The sequence below is a fragment of the Onychomys torridus genome, chromosome 2, assembly GCF_903995425.1.
Source record: "Onychomys torridus chromosome 2, mOncTor1.1, whole genome shotgun sequence".
In the NCBI taxonomy this organism is placed as follows: Eukaryota; Metazoa; Chordata; class Mammalia; order Rodentia; family Cricetidae; genus Onychomys; species Onychomys torridus.
In genome coordinates, this window is record NC_050444.1 from 20,608,621 (window position 1) to 20,635,279 (window position 26,659).

Consider the following 26,659-nt stretch of genomic DNA (forward strand, 5'->3'; position numbering starts at 1 on the left):
AAGCAAGATTGAGAAGCCGCTGCTATAACTTGATGAAAAGAAAGATAAAACCTAAATTATAGAGAATTGTTATAAAATTATAGAGGTTGTTATAAAACAGACTCCAATTAAATACTGAGAATTGTGAGGGAATACTTTAGTGTGTACAAAAAAAACCCCAGAAAATCCAGAAGAAATGGATATTTAAACAAATACGACCTACAAAAATTTAAAAAATATAAACAGCTCAAACAGATCTATGACGATCAATGAATAAAAACAAACAAACAAACAAAAAGTGCACTAAAACAACCAAATAGTGACAAAAGTGTCCACACAAAGGAAAACCTAGGGACAGAGGCATTGATTAAGAGAAAACTTTTAATGAATATCTAACACCAATGCTCCTCAAAGTGTTCAACAAAATAGGAATGGAAAATATACTAATAAATTCATTCCATAAGCCAGTTTTACCCTGTTGTGGAATAGTAGTTGAAGATGTGTTACATTTGTTTACACTGTAGAACATTTGTTTAATGATGCAAAGATGTGTTGTATTCTTTTATGTTGCATTTGTTTAAATCTGGAGCTGTGTCACTTTGGCTAGCTTTATTTAATTGGAAAAATAAAGAGCTGAATGGCCATTAGCTGGGCAGAAGAGGGATAGGCCAGGTTGCTAGAGAGAGAGAATAAATAGAAGAAGAAAAAGAGAAGAGGGAGGAGAGGAAGAAAGAAGAGAGGAGTTTGCCAGCAGCCAGCCGCCCAGCCAGGCATGGAGTAAGTAGGATAGAGATTTACAGAAATGGAGAAAGGTAAAAGCCTAGAGGCAAAAAGTAGATGGGATAATTTAAGAAAAGCTGGCAAGAAACAAGCCAAGCTTAGACAAGGCATTCATAAGTAAGAAAAGTCTCTATGTATTTATTTGGGAGCTGGGTGGTGGGCTGTCAAGAACAAAGAGTTAAAAAAAAAAAAGAAAAATCCAACTACATTACTCTGATCTCAAAACTAGATAAGGATACGATAAGGGAAGTAAAATATAGATCAATTTCCTTGTTGCAAAAATTCTTAACAAGCAAAATTCAAGAACACATTAAGAACAAACATCACAAACAAATTATTTTCAACTAGGAATATTAATTTAATCTAGTACCTAAAAATCAATAAATATAACCTATGGTTTAAGTGATATATGCCACCTGATCATATCAATGGGCAGAAAATGACATTTGACAAATTTCACCATGCCTTCATGATAAACCGTCCTAGCCGGGCGGTGGTGGCACACGCCTTTAATCCCAGCACTCAGGAGGCAGAGCCAGGCAGATCTCTGTGAGTTCGAGGCCAGCCTGGGCTACCAAGTGAGTTCCAGGAAAGGCACAAAGCTACACAGAGAAACCCTGTCTCAGGGAAAAAAAAAAAGTCCTAAAAAAAAACCCTAATAATATGAAAGAACACATCTCAACATAATAAAGACTACATAAAATGATTCTATTTTCAAGATTTTACTGAAGGGAAAGCAGCATTTCCTCTAAAATGGAGGCTAAAGCCAGGGTCCCTGTTCCTGCCACTCTTATTTAGCACAGTGCTCAAAAATTATGGCAATACAAGAAAGAAAGGGGTAGACTTGGCAAAGGAAGAAGTCACTGTATCACTATTTATAAATATTAAAATTCAACATTTAGAAGATCTTATGAATGCCACTGGAAAACTCTTAGGTCTCAATACTTTCAACAAAGTTTCAGGGTATAAAATCAACATACAAGGCAAGCAATGTTCTATATACCAATGACAAACTTCTGAAGAAAAAAATTTCCATTCATGATTGCTTCAAAGGAAGTAAGGAAGGAGGGAGAGAGGTAAAAAGATATCTTAAAGATTTAGGAATATATTTAATAAATAAAATAATCTCTACAATGAAAATTTTAGGACACTGAAGAGACTGAGGACAATAGAAAGTCAAAATATCTCCCATGCTCATGAATTGGCAGAATTTATATTGTAAAAATAACTAATAAAACTTTCCAAGAAATTCCAAGAATTGACATGTAGACAAAATTCTAGGACATGCTTCTAGGACAAAACTAAAGAAAAAAATAGCTAAAATTCCTGTGAAGAACTTTGAAATGGCTAAGTAGGTAAGGGTATTTGCCACTACATGAGGCCTCAGAGGGAGAACTGACTCTCTCAGGTAGTCCTCTAATTTCCAATATGTGCTGCAGCATGCATGCATCCACATACATACACATCAACTAAGTAATTTAATAAATAATTAAGATAATGATTTAAAGTTGATTCAGAAACACAAAGATCCCAAATAATCAAAAAGTTCTAAAAAGAAAGAACAATTCCATAGGTATCATGAACCTGACTTCAAGTTATACTGTAAAACCATGAGGACAAAGACAGCATGATACCAACATAAAACAGACATGTAGACAGATACTATAAAATAGAGGACTCAAAAGTAAACCCACTATACTAATTTGTTTTCTATTGCTGTGATAAAAACACTAACCAAAATCAACATGGAGAGAAATGGGTTTCCTTGGCTTACATTTCCAAATCACAGTCCATCACTGAGGGAAGGCAAAGCATGAACTCAAGACAGGAAACTGGAGCCAGGAACTGAAGCAGCAATCATAGTGGAACTCTGCTTATTAGCTTTGCTCTTCTGGCTTGCTTAACTACCTATCCGACATAGCCCAAGCCTCCTGATCAGGCCTGGTACTACACACACTAGGCTGCAACCTCCTCCATTATCAAGCAAAAAAATACCCAACATACATGTACCTGATCCAATATGATGATAGAGGCAGTTCTTCAATTTGGATTCCCTTTTCCTGGGTATGTCTAGGCTTGTGTCAAAAAATAACCAGTACACCCCAACAGGTACAGCTACATAATCCTTGACAAAGGTATCAAAAACATAATTTGAAAAAAAGAAAGACTTTTCATCAAATGGTGTTGAGAACACTGGGCATCCACTGGGAAAAGAATTAAGTTCATTCATATCTCACCTGTATAAGAATGAATTAAGAATAGATTAATGACCATAATTTACTAACCTCAAACAGTGAAACAACTAGAGGAAAACACTTCAAAATATTGACACAGGCAAGAACGTTCTGAAAATTACTCCAATAGCATATGAGCTAACTCTAAGAACTGTCAAGTAGAATTACATGAAATTAGAGATCTTCTGCACTGCCAAGCAAACAGCCAGTGGAGTGAAGAGACAGGTTAGATGTGGGAGGAAATCTTTGCCAACTTTACTTCATCCATGGGGCTAATATTTAAAATATATTAAAAACTGAAAAATTAAAACTAAAACTCAAGTCTTCCATTCAATAAATGGGCCAGTGAACTGAACAGATATTTATGAGAACATAAAACATTAATGGCCAATGAACATGTCTTAAAGTGTTTAAAATCCTCAATTTTCAAATAAATACAAATTGAAACTAATTTCAGATTGTATTTCACCCCAGACAGAATGGCGAACATCAAGAAAACAAGTGAGCCAACTTGGAGGTGCATGCTGATAATCCCAGGATCATCAAATCATAAATCCCTATTTGGCCAGGAGGCAGAGGCAGGCAGATCTCTGAAAATCCAAGCCAGCCCGTTCTATGCAAGTATGCAAGTTCAAGGCCAGCAAGGGCCACATAGTAAGATCTTGTATAAAAAAGAGAAAAGAAAATAACTGAGAATGTTGTCTTTCATAAACCTATATATATATATATGTACATGTGTATGGATATAACAATAAAATTCAAATAAAAGGAGGCTGTCAACTTGAGAGAAGGGGTCATGGGAGGGCTTCTGGAGAGCACAGCCTGTAGGAGCTGGGGAAAGAGAGGAGAAGGGAACGGGGGAAACTGATATAATTGTATTTCAACTAAAAACATATTAAAAAGAAGGAACTATTTACACACACAACTAGATGAATCTCAAATGAATTATGTGAAGTAAAAGAATAAGATTCAAAAGACCCTAAATATATGACACAAATATCAGCGACAGCTAGTGGGCGTGTGTGTGTGTGCGTGTGTGTGTGTGTGTGTGTGTGTGTGTGTGTGTGTGTGTGTGTGTGTGTCAGAACAGGAAGCTGTAATCACTGCTGACTTGTGACCTGGTGGAGCCACTCTGGAAATCAGCATTTAGACTTTCCAAAGACCCTAATCATACAACCCTGCTATGAGTAAGTCAGAAGAGAAAGTAGAGAACATTTGGGGACATGAGAAGGGAGAGAGAGAAGGCTGCCACCCAGTAATCTAGTTGAAGCCTTTTCTTCAGCAGAGCAAGAATGCCTGCACAATTAGCAACTGCTTGAGGTCCTGTTCCTTTCCCCCACTGTAAACCTGTAATTTTCTAGACTGTCACAAGAAACCATGTAGAGAACATATGTACTGAAGGCTTGGTGCAAATTTAGTGGCTTCTGGCTTCCCATTATCAGTAGTTTCAACTGGTGTGTCTCTGGAGCAACCTGACATATCTCTCTTACGAGAAAAAGGAAGAGGAGAAAACAGTTCTTAGCAACTTTTAAGAGGTAGCCTCCAGACTGGTATATATGACTACTGTTAAGACAATTGTTTGCTCTTCTTAGAGAGTCCTGTACCATGCTTGGGTAGGCCTTACTTTCTTCTGAGTATCTTTCTCTTAACCTTCATGCTTAAGGCTATGTTAAAATAGCTTTCATATAATTCCCAACTCTGATCCATTATACTAGCTAATTCTGAATTTTTTTCATCATCAAATCATAAATCCCTATTTGGCCTGAGTTGGGGTCCTAAAAATCTAGCTCCTTAAGCTCCTTAAGTCAGGATGGGGCTATGTCTCTGTCCCATCACTGCTGATGTAATCACTCCTGGAAACTTTCTCTCAAAGAACTCAAAGTCCCACCACAAAGATAACTGCAAATCTGTATTGCTGATGCATTATTAACAATAGTGAGGGTGGTGATATTTTCTTTGTGCACCCCAATAAAGTTTATCTGATGATCAGAGGAAAAAGCCAGCCACTATATTAAACATAGAAGTCAGGCAATGGTAGCACATGCCTTTAATCCTAACATTGAGGAGGCAGAGATTCATCTGGATTTCTGTGAATTCAAGGCTACACTAGGAACTGAGCCAGGCTTGGTGTCACATGCCTTTAAATTCCAACAGTAGTTAGAATTTAAATGTCTGGTGGTCTGTATAGACAGACAGGAAGTGACAGAACTGGGCAGAAAGAGGAAGTAAAATGACAGGGACAGAAAATCATACAGGAAGTAGGTCTCTTTGGAAGCTGAGGAGTTGGTGAGGTGAGGTTGGCTGAGGGCTTGTCCTATTCCCTGATCTGTCAGTTTTTACCCCAATATCTGGCTCTAGGTTTTTGTTTTTTATTAATAAGACCATTTAGCAATTCACCTTACAAGTGAGATGTCCATCAGCAGATGAGTGGATAAAGAAAGTTAAGTTACATATTCACAATGAAATTTTATTGAGCTATAAAAATGTGAAGTCATTACATCTGTAGGAATATTGATGCAACTGGAAAACCTCCATGGTAAACAAAATAAACCAATAAAATAGAAAGACAAACACTGAATGTTTTCCCTCATACCCTTATATGTGGATCTTATACTATTTTTTATATTTTAATGTATATATATATGGTGGGGGAAGGAGTCGAACTGTAGTGAGCAGAAGCAGGCCAAAGTAAGACAATCAGCAAATAGATAGTATTACCAAAACATCACAGTAAACTCACTCCTTCAATATTAATTTTGAAAGACTAATAAGATTTAAATTATATGTAGAATGTTTGTCTGATTTAAACAACAAAATTAACTAAAAACAAATTCTCATTTTATCAGTTTGTATCAAGTGATAATGAGAGAGAAAACACAGCAGTTATTTTAATGTAAAACAACAGAACAAAAATCAACAATAATGAAAAAAAACAGATGCAGAGACTTGTCAGACAGGTCCCAGAAGGAAGCAGCAAAGGAGAAGCACCAAGTGAAACTCAGGGAATAGCGCCCACAGTATTTCTGGTTAAGCAGAGAGGAATGGTTGGATTATTCAACTATTTGGCTGCTGGATATTCATTATTAGGATAGGAAAATAAAACAATGACAAGGACATACAAGAAACAGAACAGAAAAAAAACATTGAACATGTCGTGTTCTTTAGCCTTCGCTTCATCTGCCTTCCAATCTCTCTCTAACGCCTCTAAGGATGGATTTGAACAGCAAGCAGAGCATCACGTTTAAGAAAAAGACAACAGTTCAACAAATTATATAAAAATCAGGAAGACTTTATTATATTCGAAAAATACAGCATGACCGTTAAGATGAAGTATATGCACATATGTTATCAAGAAAAGACACTCCTGTTATATAGTATGAATGTATGTAGTATCATTAAGTAAAAACAATGTTATGTAAGAGAATAAAATATTTTACCACACATACCTTTAAAAAGATATCCCATGTCCATTGAAAGTATCAATACTTATGAAATGCCCATACTACCCCATATTGTTTACAATTTCAATGCAACCCTACAATAATCTCAATGTTATTTTTTACCAGTATAGAAACTCAGTCTTAAAACTTATGGAGGACAACAAAAGACTACACAGTCAAAGAAATCTTTAATGAAAATGATCAAAGCTCATTCAAAAGAAAACCCTTTTGGAAGTAGATGCAGAGATCCTTGGCCAGGCCCCAGGTGGAGCTCCAGGAGTCCAATTGTGGAGAAAGAGGAGGGACTGTAAGAGTGTGAGTTGTTGAGACCAAGATTGGAAAAAGCACTGGGACAAATAGCCAAACTAATGGAAACACATGAATTATGAACCAAAAGCTGTGGAGCCCCCAGCTGGATCAGGCCCTCTGGATAAGTGAGACAGTTGAATAGCTTGAACTGTTTGGGAGGCCCCTAGACAGTGGGACCCAGACCTGTCCTTAGTGCATGAGCTGGCTGTTTGGAACCTGGGGCATATGCAGAGACACTTTGCTCAGCCTGGGAAGAGGGGACTGGACCTGCCTGTACTGAATCCACCAGGTTGAGCTGAATCCCAGGGGAGTCTTTGCCCTGAAAGAAATGGAAATGGAGGGGAGGGGCTGGGGAGAAGGCAGGGGTGGGGGCAGGAGGGGGAAGGACAGGGGAACCCATGGCTAATATGTAAAATTAAAACACAAATATAATTTTAAAAAACAAACAAAAACAAAAACAAAAAAAGATTATAATCAGATGGCATGACATTGCTATAAACATAGACCTAGCAATGAACAGAGTCAGATTTTTAAAATCCATCCACTTTTTTTCAGCTAATTTTCAGTAACAGTCCTGAGAGCAAAAATGCAGAAAAGATAATCTCTTCAAGAATTGGCACTGGGAAAATTGAATGTCCATGTGAAGAAGAAAAAAATGATAAAAATGTTGGTCTTTTTTCCATATGGTATAAAAAAGTCAGCTTAAATGGATTAAATATTTGACTACAAAACCTAAAATTGCAAAATCCTAAGGTAGGTAGACAGGAAAAAAGCTGCAACAGTATGGGTGAGAGAAATATTTTCTTGTATATAACACCAAAAAAACATAGGCAATAAAAACAAAAGAGAAAAACGAAATACATGCACATAAAAATCCAGTGAGCAGTAAAAGAATCAGTTAACACTGAAGAGATATGTACAGAATGAGCAGGAATACCAGAAAGCCATGTATGTAGGCTTTTCCTAGGGAGATACCAACAGCTGGGAAAAAATGGATAGTAGCTGTCAAGAGATGCCTAATAGTCAGACTCTCTAGTTCAATAGTTTTGTCCAAATTTGCATTCTGGGTATGATAAAACACTGACCAAAAACAACTTTGAGAGTGAGCAAAGCATTTATCTTAGCTTATAGGGTAAAGTCCATCATCTTGAGAAATCTCAAGAAGTCATCATCTAGGAAAGTCTATGTGCTAAAGAGCTTCCCCATTCTCCTGTACCCATATGCCACTCTTGTGAGCATTTGAATGTCTAATTAAACCTAAGAATCCCCTTTATGCCTGACCCTCCATCACCACTTCCCAAAGGTCGGTATTGATAGATTTAAGGGATGATAATAATCATTTTAACTATAGAAGAATTTATATTAACAAAAATGAAAATAGGACACAGTGATAGATTTTGGCCACATCATGAAAGATATAAATATCAAATTATAGACAATGAATTGTAACCTATGATTTGGAGAGCAGTAGAACCCTAAGCTTCAGAGTAGAAATTAATGTTATGAAATTGCTTTAATCATTCCACAAAAGCAAGTATCTGGTTCCTGTTACATATTGGAAGGAAGACCAGGGATTAGTTCAGTGACAGATAGAGGCTGGACCTAACTGGCTGAGGAACTGACATTACAGCAGTACTGATAACAGAACTCTGACTTATGAGGTAGACTGGGGACAGAGCAGTGGCAGTCCTCCGGGAGACCCAGGCTGACACTTAGTGGACAGATCTGACTTGCAAAGACTTTCATTTTCTTCACAATTTCCTGTTCAGGCATAATTGTGTTCAAGCTGAAATCACAGAATTTAATTTATAAAAGCCACTCACTTATCATTATATCAATAGATAAGAGTAGTTCTCACTAATCAAAACAGCCTTTTGTTCTTGCAAATAGGTGGAGAGTACTACAGATCGGTAACTGATCAAATGCAGAGAAGAAGTGCTCACTGGGTGCCCAATACCAAATGATATATTTCCAATGTAACCCATACACCCAAGGCTCAGTGAAAATCAAGGAAATGGGTATGGAAAGGTTCTAAGAGTGAAAGGACTAAGATGTCTGCTGCAAGACAGCATTTACTATATATAACAGAGAAATTGTACCCAAGAAATCTCAACAATATGGCTGCCTAAACAAGCCCTGAATGACAGCATATTATTGACATGCCAAGTTGGAGGGAAGAATTTCTTAGGGTCCCACCCACAGATGAAGAGCTACAGGCAATCAACTCAATCTCACAGCAAACTCCTGGACTGTCAGGATGTTACTATCTTTCTGACTTTTCTTCCATGATATTCCCTGAGCTTAAAGTGCAGAAGTGTTTGTAGATGAATCCCTTGGGCCTGGGCTCTACAACTCTGCATTTTGATTGTGATTTTCCCTAGTGGTCTTTGTCTGTTTCAAAGAGAAGTTTCTATGATGAGGTGAAAACTACATTTCTCTGTGCATAAACTCATGATTATACATTTTGTTAGGGATTATGCTAGTTTAGTAAATTAGTAGTTGAAGATTCTCCTCCATAAATTGATTAATTTTTGATAGTTAATTTTCTAGGTCATCTCATAAGCTCATTTGTTGAATCTAGGGGATGAGCCCTCTGATAGGGTAACCAATCCAAGTGGTCAACCCTAAACACAAGTACATATGAAGAACACTAAATGGATTCACTAGATTTTTTTTTGTTTTTTTATTGTTTTTGGTTTTGATGTGTGTGTGTGTGTGTGTGTGTGTGTATGTGTGTGTGTGTGTGTATAACAACAACAATAATTAAGAAGAGACCATGAATTTGAGAAAAAAATGAGGGAACATGATAGAATGTTTGTGAAATGATAGAAATACAGTATTCCAATATGAAATTATCAGAAGTAATTAAGAATTTATATTAAATCCACTCAAAATTGTCTAACCAAGGTATGCAGACAAATCATCCTGTCTTCTGGCTGGAATGTTACAGAGCTGGGATTATAGGCCTGTGCCACATCACCCTACTTCCTTTTTTTGTTTTTCTTTTGTTTGTTTTTGTTTTCCAATGAAACATCCAATTTTCACCCATAGTATTAACAACAGAAAGTGAATTTTACTCTGAAAAACAATTTTTAAAATCTCCCAATGCTGTGTTCCCTGAGTTATCTCCTGGAATTATCTTTACTTACTATTTCTACAAATGTAGCAAAACGCACAAATATTCAGCCACTTATTCTTTTTCTATTTTCTTGGCATTTCTGTTCTCATCCTTGTTTTTTTATATTCCCTGTCTTTTTGTATTGTTTTTTAAGTGTGACAATACACTTCTATGATTTTCTTCTCTACTGACAAGCCCTCTGCCCTTGCTTCTGCCCTCACAAGTGCCTTTATTGGTTTGAGTAGTTTAAGATGTTAAAATGGGGCCACATTCACTTTTCAAAATACATGTTTTGAGACTCCTTTCATGGTGAACTACTAAAGGACACTCAAATTACAGAAAATGCCCTTGAAGTCTTAGGAATAGCAGCATGGTATTTCCAGGCTTTCAGAGAATGTACACTTTACGATGGAAAAGAGCAGAGAAAACCGTGCACTTAAGAGTTCTACCTTACTTCTGAATTCCCTAAAGTGTCTGAAGTATTGAACTCTTTTATTTTCCTTCTATATCCTAATAAGTGAGAACCAGTAAAATACACCTACAAATATCTTGCAAACATTGAGTGCTTTCCAGCCTGGCAAAGCACTCAGCCATTATACTAATTCCTCCCTAATGATCTAGTAGTTAAAGTGTACAACCTATCTTTAAATCTTTCCTCAGAAAGATAAGCCTAAGAAAGGTGAGGAAAACAGGGAGCATCACATGAATGAAAACAAAGCTCACTAGACCACACTCCTAACCACAAGGCAAGGGTGAAGGTGAACTCCTGTATTTCACTAACACTCTTTCCCTTCCTTCTGGTGTTTCAAGAGATCAAGTTATAATAGTGGGTCAATGCGAGTGTTTCCAACGCCCACCATTTCACTCAAATGGGAAAACCACTGAGTGATCTTCTAAGTGCAAGATCTTTGAAGTAATTCTCAGCTAGAATAAAATGTGAAAACACTCTTTTGCTTCTGAAAAAAAAAAAAAAACCCTCCCTTTCCTGGGGTTATTAAGCTGTGAAGAATCGAGAGTCAAAAGCAGGTTATAGAAACCTGGAAACTGACTCAGGAGGCTGGCTTGTGTGCAGTCTGGGAATCATAATTTCCCAGGCAATGAGAACCAGAGCAATGCTTGAAGAGCTGTGGTATGTGGAGTCCCTCGAATCAGGAGGTTAGCAGACAAGATGGAACTGATGTCTCTACTGCTGCTGTTGTTTTCCTGAGTAGAGTTCATTTACATGAGGATATTCTGAGGGGCCTCCACCCCTTCCTGTGATTCCTACTATGACATATGAGCCTCTTTGCCTTTGATTATGAGCTTGAACTCCTTTTCCCTTTCCCTTGTAAGTGATTGCCAGAGACAGCTTTGAAACATCAATGTGTTGTGTTACAGGTCTGGAAGTCACAAGTCTAAAGTAGGTCACTGAGTGAGCATCAAGTTATCAGCAGGGTGGTGATATTCCTGAGGCACTAGGGAAGAATTCATGGCTGTCTTTGCTAGCTTCTTGACACTGCCCAGATGCCTCCCTGTCTCATGTTCTCCCTCATTTTCAAAGCTAGCAATGGCCGTCTTTTTTACATCTCCTTTCTCTGATAAGTCTTTATGATTTCAATATGCACTGTGGTGTCTGAGGTTCTCCCCAGCTCAAGAGCAGCTGATTTAGATGCCTCAAATCTGCCTGTAAACGTAACAGCTCCCTTGCCTTGTCAGCATCTTAGCATATTCCTAGTTTCTGGAACTCAGGATGTGGCTACCGTTGTTAGGCATTGCTCTGTTTACCACAGACTTCACAAGATTTTGGTGAGGCATAAATGAAACAACATGAAAAGTACTTATACATTGTCTGTAGAAAGTGTTCAGTAAATGTTTTTCACATGAACATATTTAAAAAGAAATCAAATACGCATCCCTAAGTTTAATTTTACTGACCAAACTCAAAGCAAACAAAAATGTGTATAGTGGCTAGATGTTGTGGGCATTTAACCAAACGTCCCTATTTATGTACATTGTACTTTTACAGCTCTAATATAAAATAGGTTGCCTCACTCTACAGACAAAGAATCTCACCACTCTCAGGATTCATGAGATTATTGTTTCAGCTGTGACACTAAAGTGTGCCAAGGAAAACTGTAGACTTGCTGGAGTTAACACAAAGCCTGAGCCATTAAGCAAGCAGGACGCATCTCCAAAGGGCAGTCACAGGCACAGAGCATCCTCTAAAGATCTCTACAGAGAAAATGAGGAGCACTGCTGTCTGCTGCTCTCCATTATGCTCCATTCAGCTCTGAGATCTAAATTACTGCCGATTTTTCATCTTTTAATCACTTCACAGAAGTCAAGTGTCCTTGGAAGAGACTGCAGAGGGCAGCACACATTTCATCCCATTGATTCTAAATTAATTTGATCTTTTAACTCACAGCTATTGCATTTCCTGGGCTGATAAAAAAAAATCTTAGGGTAGTTTATTTTTTCACAAATAAAACCTGACAGTGGATGGTTTAGGGCAAAATTACTTGAATAAGTATTTCCACTTAAATAGAAGTAGAAAATTTTGAATACATATAAGAATACTTTTACTATGGGAATAAAATAAAAAATAACAAATATAGCAGTTAATTATAAGGACTTTGTGTAATATATATTTAATATTTTTACATGTATTGATATGTATATACACACACATATATATTATACTCCTTTGAAAGGTATAAGCTTCTGTTTTTAATATCTTTTCTCTAGAAATGATGACAGTGAAATTTTAAACTTTATCTAGAACTTAACTTTTACAAGAAGATAGAAGAAAATACTAGAAGGAAGTCTCTATTGAGCTTTGAGTCATGAGTATTACCTATGTTACCTAAAGTTGTTTTAAAGTTTCAACGCAGGCATTATTGCCTGTTATTATTAAGTACACTGGTGTCTAACAGATCTAAGAGTTGTACATTTTTAGCCCTACATAATACCCTAGTACAACATCCTGAACTTACATTGACTACACATGATAAATACTGTCCAATGTCTAAATTACAAAATATTTAATTTTGTGTTTATAATTTCTATGACATGATAAACCAAAAGCTCAAGTATGAAACTGAAATGGAAATATATTTCACTCAGAAGAATGAAAATTACCTTTTTCCCCATTATAAATTTAAAATGAGAATTCTCTAGTGAAAATGTACTCAGAATAGTAGGACCAACTCAGTGTAGAGAACACAAGGTTGACCAGAAACAGATGCCTGTAGTTCCCTGTAATCTCAAAGGAATTCCATTTCTCTCTTCCTTAAAAGTATTTTTGTATTTATATAGAAGAGGCACATTGTTGAATCCCTACGATCTCATCAAGATCTTCATTTTACAAAGAAAACAGTATTTCAGAACTAAATAGTAGAAATAGTCGCAAATGGACAAAGCCAGGCTTGTACAACTATGTCCTTCCATTACTAGGCTGTAAGTAAGAGCCTCTGTATTTCTACTGACTTTCAAATCCCTGTTTTTCACAATGAAGCAAGTACCACTGGAAACAATAATGAAGGCATGAGACCTTCATAAAAGTGTCACTTACCAGGTATGCTGCGAAGCGGAGGAGGAGGCACATTGCTAATGGCCACCATGTGAGCCAGAATAGCTGATGGAAGAGAATTCATAGGCATTTTGGCAGCTTATGAAGCAGATGGGCAGAGACTACTTAAGTGGCAGAGGACCCATCCCTATCTTTATGTAGCATCATAAAAGAGAACTTTCAAAGTCCTCTCTAATAGGCCAAGCTCATAGAATCTTCTTGTTCACACTTCTGATGTAAGAATGAGGTCTAGATCAGGAAGACTCTAGTCTAGTTCAGTGGAATAATAAAAGAAGTTATGTGAGCTCCATGGCTAAGGAAAATGAGGACACTGTAATTCACAAGGTAGACCCAATCTAATCAAACTACTCATAACTTTTAAGTTACAATTTTTTGGTTGTCTTCCATAATTTAGAATCTTTTTCTTTCCCCCCCTGACCATAGCAAATCAAAGGCCATTTTGTAGCACCAGCAACAAAAAAGTAGAATTATTCTAGTCTCTCTGTCCAACAAAGGGTAAACCATCATTCTAATTATTGCAGAGCAATAATCATCCCTGCATACACATGACCAAATTGTACAGTTGTTCAGCATGAATGTCAGTTGTTTCCTCTATCGCAATGACCAAAGCTGGTTTGAACGCTGGTATGTTGGGACATGGAGGTGTCAGTACCGTTGATAGCTATCATGTTAGGCAAACGACCAGAAGAGAAGAATAGAATCTTGAAAACTTCAAAGCAAGTCAGAGGTTACTTGAGGGGTAAACAACTATATAAGTGTAATTACCTCCTGTGTATCATCTTTGGGTTCCTGAAATATCGCTGTAGTGTCTATCTTAGGTAATATATATATAAGGAATTTGAGTTGGCTCTCCCATTCTATCTGTGGGTCCCAAGGATTAAACCCATATCATCAAGCTTATCAGTAGGAGCCTTTACTTGCTTGAGCTATCTAGCAAGCCCTCATATTTTTACCTTTTCTCTATTTCATATGTAACAACTATATACATTGAAAGATCTAATAGAATCACAGAAATTTCACATTGAACTAGATCTTTCTGGAAACTATTTACTTATTTATTTAATATTCTATGTGTATGCGTGAGTTTGTGGTGTATGTATATGTGTACCTGCAGGTACATGCATCCATACATGAATGTGTGAAGGCCAGGGTTCAATACCAGCTGTCTTCCTTTACTGACTTCCATCCTAGTTATTTGTTTGTTGGTTGGTTGGTTGGATTTCTCTGTTTAGCCCTGGCTATCCTGAAACTCTTTCTGCAGACCAGGCTGGCCTTGAACTGAGAGATTTGCTGGCCTTTGTCTCCTGAGTGCTGGTATTAAAGGTGTCCACCACCACTACCTGGCTCCATCTTACTTTTTAAAGACAAGATCACTCTCTGAACCTGAAGTTCACTGACTGTCCAGACTGCTTGACCAGTAGGCCCTTGAGACTCTTCTATCTCCATCTCCCAGTTCTGGAATTACAGGTGCTCTCTGACACTCCCAGCTCTTACGTGAGTGCTGAGGATCAGAACTCAGGTCCTCCAGCTTACATAGGAAATGCTTTATCCAGTGATCCATTTTCTCAGCCTGGTTGGAAAATAATTGAAAATAAAATATGCTTGATGAAAATGCAAATAAACAAAACATTTCTAAGGAGGAAACAGTGAAATAAAGTAGTGTATTGGTATTATACAAAATCTATATATCTTCATAATAATATGTGCATGCTTATTTAGAAAACAACATTAGTTCACAAACACAGATCCCTCCAAATATTTCTAATTAGTCCTTCTAGTGTTTCTGAATCCTTTTCAATTATGTTCTAAGAACAATAACATAATCATGTGGTTTATATTTGATAGACAGGTGCATTAAATTACATAGTTGGGACTTCTTTCTCATAAATTTATGAGATATTTCTCATATATCTACAAATTTCTCAACCAGATATTTGTAAAATTATTTTGGCTAAATCATTTAATCTGCCTTAATCTTAATGACCTACTCTAAACAATGTGGATAATGTATCTCACACAAATGATACAAAGATTGACTAAAAGAATGCAGAGAAGGCTCTGATACACAGTCCCTGGATATAGGAATCATTTTTAATTCATACTAATACAACTATACTGAGGAAAATCAAGAGATATTCCTATGGGTAAGAACAAGGTAAAAATGACACAAAAGAAGAGCAGTTAAAACAAGACATGAATTCTTTGGGAAGTTGAAATTATTTAAAAAGGATTTATAGAAATTTTACAAAGTAAAATATTACTGCTCTTCTGTCACTCTACAGCTTTTGATTCTTCAGAAAATAATTTTCCTGATCATCCCAGTAAATGAGAATAAAATATGAGGACAGGAGAAATTTTCAGGGATGGATTAAGTAGTTTAGCTGTAATTTTGCAAATTTCTGGATTTTGCAGGTCAGAAGGGCAAGCCTACGATGGAGAGGCTTATACACACACAGAGGTGGTGCCTATCTGAGATCATCCAGTCTTTAGAGCTGGTACTCTGGACCTGAACGGAGTAAAGATGAAGAGAAGATGAGAGAGGAACAAATTAAAGAGTAGTTAGAATTGCTCATGAAGGTGATGGCAAAGGCTATAATTAAGCCCTGGTGCCAGGGAAAGAAAAGGAGTAGTATTGAGCAATCATGGAAATTGGAAGAGATTTTTCTGAAATCAACATGTATTCCTGTACATTCATATACTTCTCAAAGTCAGTCACTCCAGGGCATAATTAACATTATAATATAACTACAATAAATGGAGACTAAAATAAGTAGCTAGGTATATAATCAAAGTAAATGAAATGAGCATACAAAAGAGTTACTTAGATGCCCATGTTTATTGTAGCATTATTCACACTAAATATGGAATCATTGAGGGTACCATGAAAATAAATACAAGTAGAAAACATGGTTAATATAGAAAATGACTTATTGTTCAAGTATGAAAAGAATAAAACCATTTCATTCATAGGAAATGAATGAAACTAAAGGACCTCATGTTATATAAAATTTGCCAGAAATAGAAAAAGAAGTATTACATTTCTTCTCCTAACTACAAACTTTAAAAATAAATGAATTAAAAACTAGAATATAGAAAGAGGGACAATTATGAATCTGGGCAGATTTGGGACCCTACTCCTCATCCTGAGTCACCTTGCCTAGCCTTAATACATTGGGATGTGCTTAGTCTTACTGTGACTTGGTATGCCATGTTTTGTTGACACTCGTGGGAGACCTGTCCTTTCCTAAACAGAACCAGAGGAGCAGTGGATGGGGAGCGGGACCAAAGGGAGGAAAGGTGGAAGGACTGGAAGAGAAGAGGGAGAAGAAACTTCAGCTGGGAGGTAAAATAAATAAATGAATGGATGGATGAAGAATGAATCAATGAAAAAGCAAATTAATTTATTTATAAAAAGAACCTGGACAGAAGATGGGGGGAAGAAGAAAAGGAGAAAAGAGAAGGTTGAAGTAAGAGTGGATATGATCTAGGCATGATACATCCCTGTGTGGAAATGTCACAGTGAAACCCTTGGAGTTATTCAATTAATAGATATTTAAAAGTAGTGGTGGTTGTGGTGAAACAGCCAATATGCATTAGGTACCCTTTTTGGTGATGCATTGATTTAGAGATCCACACAAACTTATCTACAATATGCAAAGAGGTGGATACAATACATTAGCTTTATTTTGTAGGTGAGAAACCAAGGTTCATAGCAGTAATTAGTATGAGATCATACAGAACAGAAACAGTCTTAGTTTTGTTGTTGTTTGTGTTTTCATTTGTTCAGTTTTACCTGGAGTGAAAGGATAGGAAAGGGTTAGGCCTGAAAAGAGATGATTAGGAGTGAATTAGTAACAGACAGCCCATAGTGTATTTGTTCTTCTCTCATTCCTCAAAATAATGAAACTGTCTTGTTCAGGACTCCTAACAATTATTTTCTTTGTCTGTATTTGTAATGTTTGAATGAGATATCTCCCATAAGTCTCAGGTATTTGAAAACCCCAACTGGTGACCTTTTAGGGAATATTAAAATGTGGCCTTGTTAAAATCCTGCAGGCAGGCTTTGAGATTTAAAAAGACCCAGAATTTCTAGTTAGCTCCCTGCTTCCTCTTTGTGGATGAAAATGTGAGCTCCCAGTTGCTGCTCTGATGATATTATGCCTGACCGCCTACTGCTATGCTCTAGACCATGATTGTGATGGACTCACACCCTGAAACTGTAAGGACCAAATAAGCTCTTCCTTCTATAGCTTGCATAGGTCATGGGGTTTTATTATAACAATAGAAATATAACAACATTATCTTCTTCAGAAAGTACATATAAAACTTTGAACTCTAGTTTATATATATAATTTTGTTGTAAAGATTCTCTTGAAGATTAAACCAAATACAATATGATTTTATAAAACTAAATTTGTCAAAAGATATACTGATAGACAGCTGCTTATTTTTTTAAGATATATATTTATATACATATGTATATGTATATGTGTGTGTGTGTGTGTGTGTGTGTGTGTGTGTGTGTGTGTGTGTGTGTGTATCTGTGTGTAGGTATGTGTACATGAGGTGAAGTGCTCTCATAGGCCATAAGAGGGTGTTGGAGCCCATGAAATGGGAGTTAGAAGCAGTTGTGAGAGATCTGATGTCAGTGCTGGGATCCAATCTCTGATCTTCAGGAAGAGCAGTGTGTATTCTTTTCTTTTCTCTTTTCTCTTAATTTTATTTTTATTTATTTAAATTTTTCTTATACATACCAACCACAGATCCCCTTCTCGTCCTCTCTCCCATTCCCCCAAGACTTCCATCCCTCTACCTCCCACCCCCTCCTCCAAAAGGGTAAGCCCTCCCATGGGGTGTCAACAAAAACTGTTACTTTCGGTTGGGGCAGGATTCCTCCCCGTTACATCAAAGCTGAGCAAGGCATCCCATCATAGGGAATGGGCTCCAAAAAGCCAGCTCATGCCCCAGGAACAGATCCTGATCCCACTGCGAGGGGCCCCTCAAACAGACCAAGCTGTACAATTGTCTCTCGCATTCAGAGGGCCTAGTTCAGTCCCATACAAGCTCTACAGCTGTTGATCTAGAGTTCCTGAGTTCCCACAAGCTTGGTTCAGTTTTCTCTGTAGATTTCCCCATCACAATCTTAACCCACCTTGCTCATACAATCCCTCTTCCCTCTCTTCGCCTGGACTCCCAGAGCTCACTCAGCCTGATGCTTGACTGTGCATCCCTGCATCTGCTTCCAACAGTTAATGGATAAAGCAATGTTCCGTGCTTACAGGGTATTTGCCAATCTGATAACCGTGGTAGGCCAGTTCAGGCACCCTCTCCACTATTGCTAATAGTCTTAGCTGGGGTTATCCTGGGATTAGCTTGTGCATTCCTGGGAACTTCCCTAGCACCAGGTTTCTCTCTCACCCCATAATTGCTCACGATATTTCTTTCATTACTCTTGCACTTGTCCCTTCTCCCAGCTCGAGCTTCCTGTTCCCTCATGTTCTCATCCCCCTTCCCCTCCCCTCAACCTTCAACCCTGCCCTTAACCACTGAGCCATCTCTCTATCCCACCAGCTGCTTTCTTAAAACATACAATCATTTTTAATGACTCTTGATAGCCTTGACCAACAACACCAAAACAATGCTTAGCACCAATTCTTTTTATAAGAAACATAACTATTCCGTAGGAAAAGCAGAGCGTTTTAATGATAGAAGATGGCTGTTTCTAAATACCTTGAGTGTTATCAATACAGATGATTGTAAAGGAAAAGTCATACCTCACAAGACATCAGCTACATAGAAGAATAATTAAATGAGTACTCTGGAAAGCCACTAAGCTCAGAAAGCCTGCTCAGATTTGCTAGCATGGCATCTCCTATGCCAGCTTTCTCATAAAACTATTTGAAGCACATTTACTACGTTATATCACAAAACTTTTAAAATATCTTCTCCGACTTTTAAATTCTTTTCTTTTGTAAGTACTCACAGGCAGATGGAGGCTCCTTATTGAAGTTGGCTCTGGGCTAAACATAATAAAGACTATAAAATGTTTAAATTGTGTAGGATTTTTTAAAAGGATTTCACATAAAGCCGTGTTTCACTAGATGCTAGTGGCCTAAACTCCTAATGTCTGTTTAAAATTCACTATCAAAGTCACAAACCCGCTTGTACTCTACTTACAACCCACCTCTTTCAATTTATTTGATTCAAAATTGGCCTCAGTAACATTGCAAGACTAATTTAAAGCATTTCTGTGGGAATGTCTGTTCTCGGGGAAATAATAAGAGTGGCCAACAACATCTGTGGGATGTATTCCACTTGACAAGCCAAGTGACTTCCATACATCATCTGCTATATAATTTGATCAATAAAAGAGTCTTTGCAGCAGAAATTGATACTGTCCCCATTTTGTTAATTAAATAATGTCTGGATTACATTAAATAAATTTCTCAGTTTTATAGTCACTAAAACACAACTCCATTATTGAAACCCAGGCTCACTCCTAGCTTGTTGGTTCAGCATTGATTCATGCAAAGGAAAACATGTTCAACAACCACTTCCTCAGATGTATTTTCAATGGTAACACCCCCAGGTGGAAGGAAACCCCTACTTTAACAAGCAAGTGTTCATAGTGTAAGATGTTACCTGGTTGTTCCACCATGCTGTGAATACTGGCTATCACTGAATCTTTAGATTCACAATCTGTTTTCTTCCTTAACAACCCTTTAAATTCAAAAAATTTTGCTCTGTAGGTGCTCAAGATCATTTCAATTTAAAAATAAATTAAAAATTAAAATAACAATATGAGCTATGTCTCTTGGCCTTAGAGGGAAAAGTCCATTATCTTTTATTTCTTGTTGTCTTACATCTTCTTTACTATGACTAAGATGTTCCTGAAGATTCAATTGGTCATACTCACAGCTATCTACAGAGGTACCTTGGAAGAGTCACCCAGGTGTGAATGGCTAGTGACATTGCTGTTATCCTGTATCAAGGCAGTAACATTATGACAAAAAGGCACAAGGAACAAGAGAGCTGTTCACTATGTCACATTTGGGAAGCAGAAAGAGGCAGAGAAGTAGAGTCTTGAAACAACAAATCCTACAAAGGCATGACACTACTTTCTCCAAGAGGTCCCATCTCAAAATAGTTCACCTAGTCATTATCCATGGATTAATCTAGTGATAAAGTTGAGGCACTCTTGATCCAAACACTAGCAATTAATTCTATAATACAGGAGCTTCTAAGATATATTATTTTAGATTCAGATCATAACAGAACCCCAATCAAAAAGCATTTCTTGATTGTTGTCTCTTTTCACACATATTTCATGAGTAAATATGATTTTCACCAGATCTCGTGCAGTACTTCCAAGATTGCACCACAAGTGACTTTTCTTTATTATCATTTCTTTATATTTTATTTAATATTCATAGATGAATATAATACATTGGAATCAATCCACTCCTATTCCATCCCCTCCAATTATTCCCCTGTCCCACTTCAACTATGTCTTCCCAACTTCATGCGCTTCCTTATTTTTAACCAAGTCTACTTTGCTGCGTGTATGTGCATGCATAGATGGCCATCTACTGGAGCACAGGCAGACTCAAGGGCTGTATCCCTGAAGAAAACTGACTCCCCCAGCAGCCATCATTTGCCAATAGTTCCTCACATAGTTTTTCATATAAATCCATCCCCCATCCATGTTGGAACTGTGGCTGGCTTTTCCCTGTGCAAGTTTTTTGTGTGCACTGTTCTTCCCTGTGAGCTCTTGCTAAGCAAATAATGTGCTACAGACACCTACTCCTTCTGTCTCTTGCAATCTTTCCACACCCTTTTGTGACATCTCAGATTGTGGGAAGAGGCTGTGATATAGATGCCCTAGTTAGAGTTGAGCACTATATCAACTAATTTCCTATACAGGTCGTGTTGTTTTTCTACCATATACTGCAAAACCATAAATAACTTTTAAGAATGTACCAGTCATATTTTTCCTAACATGATCCCATTGTCATTTAGATTTTACATTTTCAAGACTGTGACTTTGATGCACTATACTATTTGAAGTTGCTTTGTGATATGTGCTCAGTTCTGTTTTTTGCCATGATTTAAGGAAGAACATTATTCTTCTTTCTTTATTGCTCTAATCTTCCACTCTTCACTTCTACAAATCACTATAATTTGTACCACATAGTACATTCTCTGTAGAAGGTATCCTGCAACAACTTCTGAAATTGCCTGTAATATTATAAATTATTGTGCTATTTTAGTAAAAAATGTTCTTTATGTAAATATCCACTGTTGTGCACTTTGGCTCCAGTCACATTTTATTGTTCATACTAAAGCATGTTAGTGGTCATAATTTTCTGTTAGCATTTTCTTTCTTTCTTCCTTCCTTCCTTCCTTTCTGCTGGCATCTTTAAAACTATTTCATACTGACTATGTACAATGTATTTAAACAAAATGTGTGCACATATGTTTATATGTAAAACATAGCTGATAATCCCTTAGATATTTTTATTAATCACTATTGTATTACATGATTTCTGCAACAAATGTATAGTACTTGTATGGGAAAATGCCTTAGCTCAAACAATGCAGGACTTTGTTACACAAACTATAAAAGGTGCAGCTATCTGGAAAAATCTGACTGAAACACAAGTTTGGATCACATCTATTTCATTCTTCATCTGTTTTCTACAGGAAATCGAATTATCCCTCAAAACTGCATACTAGCCTAGACAAAATCACTATTTGTTTTTCTGAGCTTGAATTCCTGCCTCTTCTTTCAGTGGTATTAGCCACACTGAATCAAGAGAAACAAAACCATTAGAAAATACACGTAATAGAAGTTTTATTACTGGGATTTCAATTTACATAGTGAGAGCAGGAATGCACCCCATCCACTCACTTACTCTTTCTTCAGTTATCCAATTTCCATTTTTCCCTAAATAGAGTTCCCAAACATACTAAAGGAAACTCCCAAATCACTATCAAAGACACATTCAAGAAATTATTATTCTCACTTTTTTTCATAGTTCATAATATGGTCTTACTCAAGCTCATTTTAACATATTCTACACCTTAGTCAGGCTGGTGCACACTGCTGAAGCCGTTCTGGGAATCACTCCCACTGCTTACCGCATAATTCCTTCAGATTTCTATGGTGTCATCGCTATGCCCCGCACCTCTCTCTTGCCCTCCCCACCTCTCTTGAAGACTCATTCAGGTCTTCTGTACTTCTTCTTCATCTTTTTTATTTATTTTTATTTTTTAAAAAATTTCCCTTTATTTTACACACCAATCAAAGAGCCCCCTCTTCCCTCCTCGCAATCCTCCAGCCTCTCCCTCCCAAATCCATGCCCCACTCCCTCCCACAAGAAGGCAAGGCCTTCCATGGGGAGGCACATCCAGTAGAGGCAAGCCCAAGCCCCTCCCCCTGCCTCAAGGCTTGCAAGGAGTGGGCACCAAAAAGCCCACGCATGCACCAGAGATGGATTCTGACTATACCACCAGGGAGCCCCCCAAGCAAATCAGGCTACGTGGCTGTCTTGCCATGCAGAGAGCCTAGTCCAGTCCCATGCAGGCTCCACAGCCGTTGATCCAGCTTTCATTAGTTCCCACTAATTTGGAGAGATTCTATGAGCAAATGTATCAAGATCATGATGGGGAAACCTTCTTCTTCATCTTAAGGACATGCCATAGTGTTGGTCCCTGGAGATCCTTCTTTACCTGACACCTGTCCTGGTCCAGATCTAGACTAGAAAGCATTCTCCTAAGATAGAAAGACTCCAGTTAGCCTCTATAGATTACTGAGCCTAGACTTTAAAGTATCTTAAATACTTTTACAATTTTTCACTACTTTAGATAGAGATCTTTCTAAAATATTTTTAAAAAGTTAATAAACATTTTTGAGTTACTGACTCAAGATCATCAGGAACACTTACACTGCAGAGCTATAACTATATGTTGCAAAGCTCATTAGCTATAATGCTGTCACAACTTGCTAAATTGACTCATTCTTTAGTGTAAAAGATTCCTGATTTTAGTATCTTTATTTTAGTCCTTTCATTTTTGATATCTGTTGATGTGACAATTGTCCCAAATCATTTTTCTGAATAGCACTGTCCACGTCTGCCAATCATTTGATGATTTGCCAGAACTCACTTCCAGGAAGGACCTGTTGTCCAGCAACAGGTACAGTGTCAGGTATAAGAAAATATCTCTCCCAAGGTCATGTTCTTTACAGTGAAGCTTACCTATATTGATAATACAAAAGAGTGTACATATGCATATATTACATATGTCTATCACATATGCATGATGTGATATACTCATTCTACTTGGTTAGTTAATTATTTGGTTAAGAAAAGAGTTTAATTAAATGTCCCCAAAGCCCACCATAATCCCTGCTGGGTTTCAGCATATTTGATGTAACCTGGCCATTTGTTTTGTTTTTTAATATTACTATTATGTTTTCTTCACATATGACATTGTTGTTCTAAAATTTTGAAGTACTACTTTATAGATTTTAAGTTTTATTTATGAGCCCCCTATTTTTCACAGCACTGTATGTGTGATTCTTGTTTAAATAAAAATTAATTAAACTTTAAACGTATTTGACAATTTTGTGAAAAAGCAGTTGATGTTTGTTTTGGGTGCTTTTTGTAATTGAGTTGAGTTGATCTAAATAATTGTCTGCGCTATCCTTTTCAGTTGTTAAAACAGTTATAGAATATATCCTTAACTGAGTGTACTTTTCCCTTAGAGAAGTGAGACAAATTACATATTAAAAAAAAAAAAAGCTACCTCTTACGTAGCCATGCTGTGGCTTCACAATGGAATAAACCAGGAGATTTAGAAAGCAGTATCAATCACAGCACTGGGTTCAATTACCAACACCAAAATAAAATCATAGTACCCTATTGCAATGAGATGCATCATAAAAAAAAAAATCTACTATGGCATTTTCTATAATTTTACCTATTCAAAGAAGCAAACTTTCTTTTAAAATTTCTGCATAAAGTTACATGTAGGTAGATCATTGGGTCTTAACATTTCTTGAGCATGATAATGATGGACATAAGTATTTTGAGAGCCACATTGTAAGCAGGAGATAAGTAGACTTGGATTAGAGACAGCTATTTTAGAATGCATTAAACCTATATGAATCATTTAAATAACTTAAACATATTCTCAAAGTTACACTTGTTTCATATTATGTTATACTTACTAGACTGAAATCAAGTCTAAAACATATTTAGAGTGCCAAATTTAGAATGCCATGCATATTTTTAAATTCTAAAAGAAAGGACTCTAGGGAATTACCATAAAAGTTCTTTAAAGGAAAAAAAAAAGATACTCCAATACCATGGTGACCAAACATTGAAAAAGACTGTCAAGCTGAGCGGTTGACTGATGATGACCTTAGTTGAGACGTCTATTCTTAGCTATGTTTTCAAAAACATCAAAGTCATTCTTCAGTCTCCTGGAAATTGTCAAATTTGTCTGTAGTTGTTGCTGCTTTCCAGCTATATCTGTCTATTCATGAAACTTAAAAAGCAAAAATCTACCAACAAACTTCACCCTTTGAATTTGCTCATCAAAGAAAAGTCATCTTACACTTTTTTTCTTTCCTAAAAGCATTTTAGTGAGCTACTTGAATTATACTCATTGCAATAAAAGCAAAATTCAGAATGAGCTAAAAATGTCAGAATACAGTGTTATGGTTTGTGCATTAAACGTTCATGAAAATACCATGTGCTAAAGGCTTGGTCCCTGGATGGTGGGTACCCTAAATAACAGGAGGTTATTAGATCTTGAGACGTATAACCTAATCAATGGCATAATCTATTAATAGCATTTTTGGAAAGTGGTGAAAGCTAGGAGATAGGGCTTGTTGAAGGAAGTAAGGCACATGCCTTAGAAAGGCACATTATGTAGCTTCTTCACATCATTTTGGGCCCAACCAATGAACTAACCAGCCTTGGGTTTCAGTCTATGAAATTGTGAGCCTAGATTAACAACTTTCCACTCTTTAAGTAGTTTGTTAGACATTAACTCACAATAATAAAATCTTTCCTGATCACAACAATAAAGTCCTACTAAGACAGAAAATTGGTTCCAAGAGTGGGGTTTTTCTATGACTATTACAGACAATAGATTCAGAAGCCTACTCTCTACCTTCTGTGAAGATTTGGAGAAGCAGGCTATAAAATACCTAGAATACAATAAGCAGAGCTTTCTGGGTGCTTCTGATGGGTGCTGAGGAGACCAGAATCTTAACAAGAATGAGAATAGTAAAGACTGGGTTTATGACATATCAAATGGAATGAAGACTCTATTGCAAATTAGACTGGAGTCCACTTAAGTCACACTGTGGTAAAGAACATATCGATATTCTGTCTGTTTCCTTAGACTTTCATGAAGGTAGTTTAAACATAATAAGCAAGCTAAGCTAGACATGATGGGACATAACTATAACACCAGCACTTGAAAAGCAGGGGTATAATGATTGGGAGGTAGAAAGTAGACAGATGTAGGAGGACTGTGGCATTACAAAATCATAGCAATCCTGAGACACATAGAAAGGATGAATCTCAGAAAACCTAATTAAATAAGGCTACTCTTGTGTGAACATTTCAAGGTAATTCAGCATTAGACTGTGGTATGGACACTGCTAGCTTTTTTTCCCCACTAAGGTAATGTAAGAATTGGAAGAAAAGCATACAGAGGCAACACTTTTACTTGGGGCCATGATTAAATACCTGACAAAGTGAATGAAGGAATTTATGTTGACTTAGGATTTGGGGAATGGGGTATGTTTTGTTGTTTTTTTGTTGTTGTTGTTGTTGTTGTTGTTTTGTTTTGTTTTGTTTTAAACATCGGTGTTATTTTTAAAAAGTGAAGTGCTTTTTCCTGGAACAACTCAGAAATTAGTAAGACCCACCAATCACAGTTTCTCATTTTAAAAACTGTACCTTGTGAAGATAGAAACTTAGTGATACTCTCTTGCATAGGCTAGCTATCTAGAAAGCTGTTTTCCTAGGACTTGTAATACATGATTCATGTTTAGCCATTGAGGCACTCAGAGCCCACTGAGGTCGTGACCCAAAACATCTCTATTACTTATTAAGATAGCTGCAGAACTTGGTATCCCCCATAAGTCACTTTTGCAGGCACACAGAATGTAAGCCTTGGATGGAGGCTTCCAGTAATATTTCAGAGGAAA

The 26,659-nt window shown here is 36.9% G+C and overlaps 1 protein-coding gene across 1 annotated transcript in view; it reads right to left on the minus strand.

Annotated features, from left to right (window-relative positions):
- Positions 1-13,498, minus strand: part of Cnbd1 (cyclic nucleotide binding domain containing 1) — a 362,101-nt gene extending 348,603 nt beyond the window's left edge. The window contains exon 1 of the mRNA XM_036179374.1: positions 13,411-13,498. Within this exon, the coding sequence (XP_036035267.1) occupies positions 13,411-13,498 (88 nt within the window). The remainder of the gene's footprint in view (positions 1-13,410) is intronic.
- Between the last annotated feature and the right edge of the window lie 13,161 nt (positions 13,499-26,659).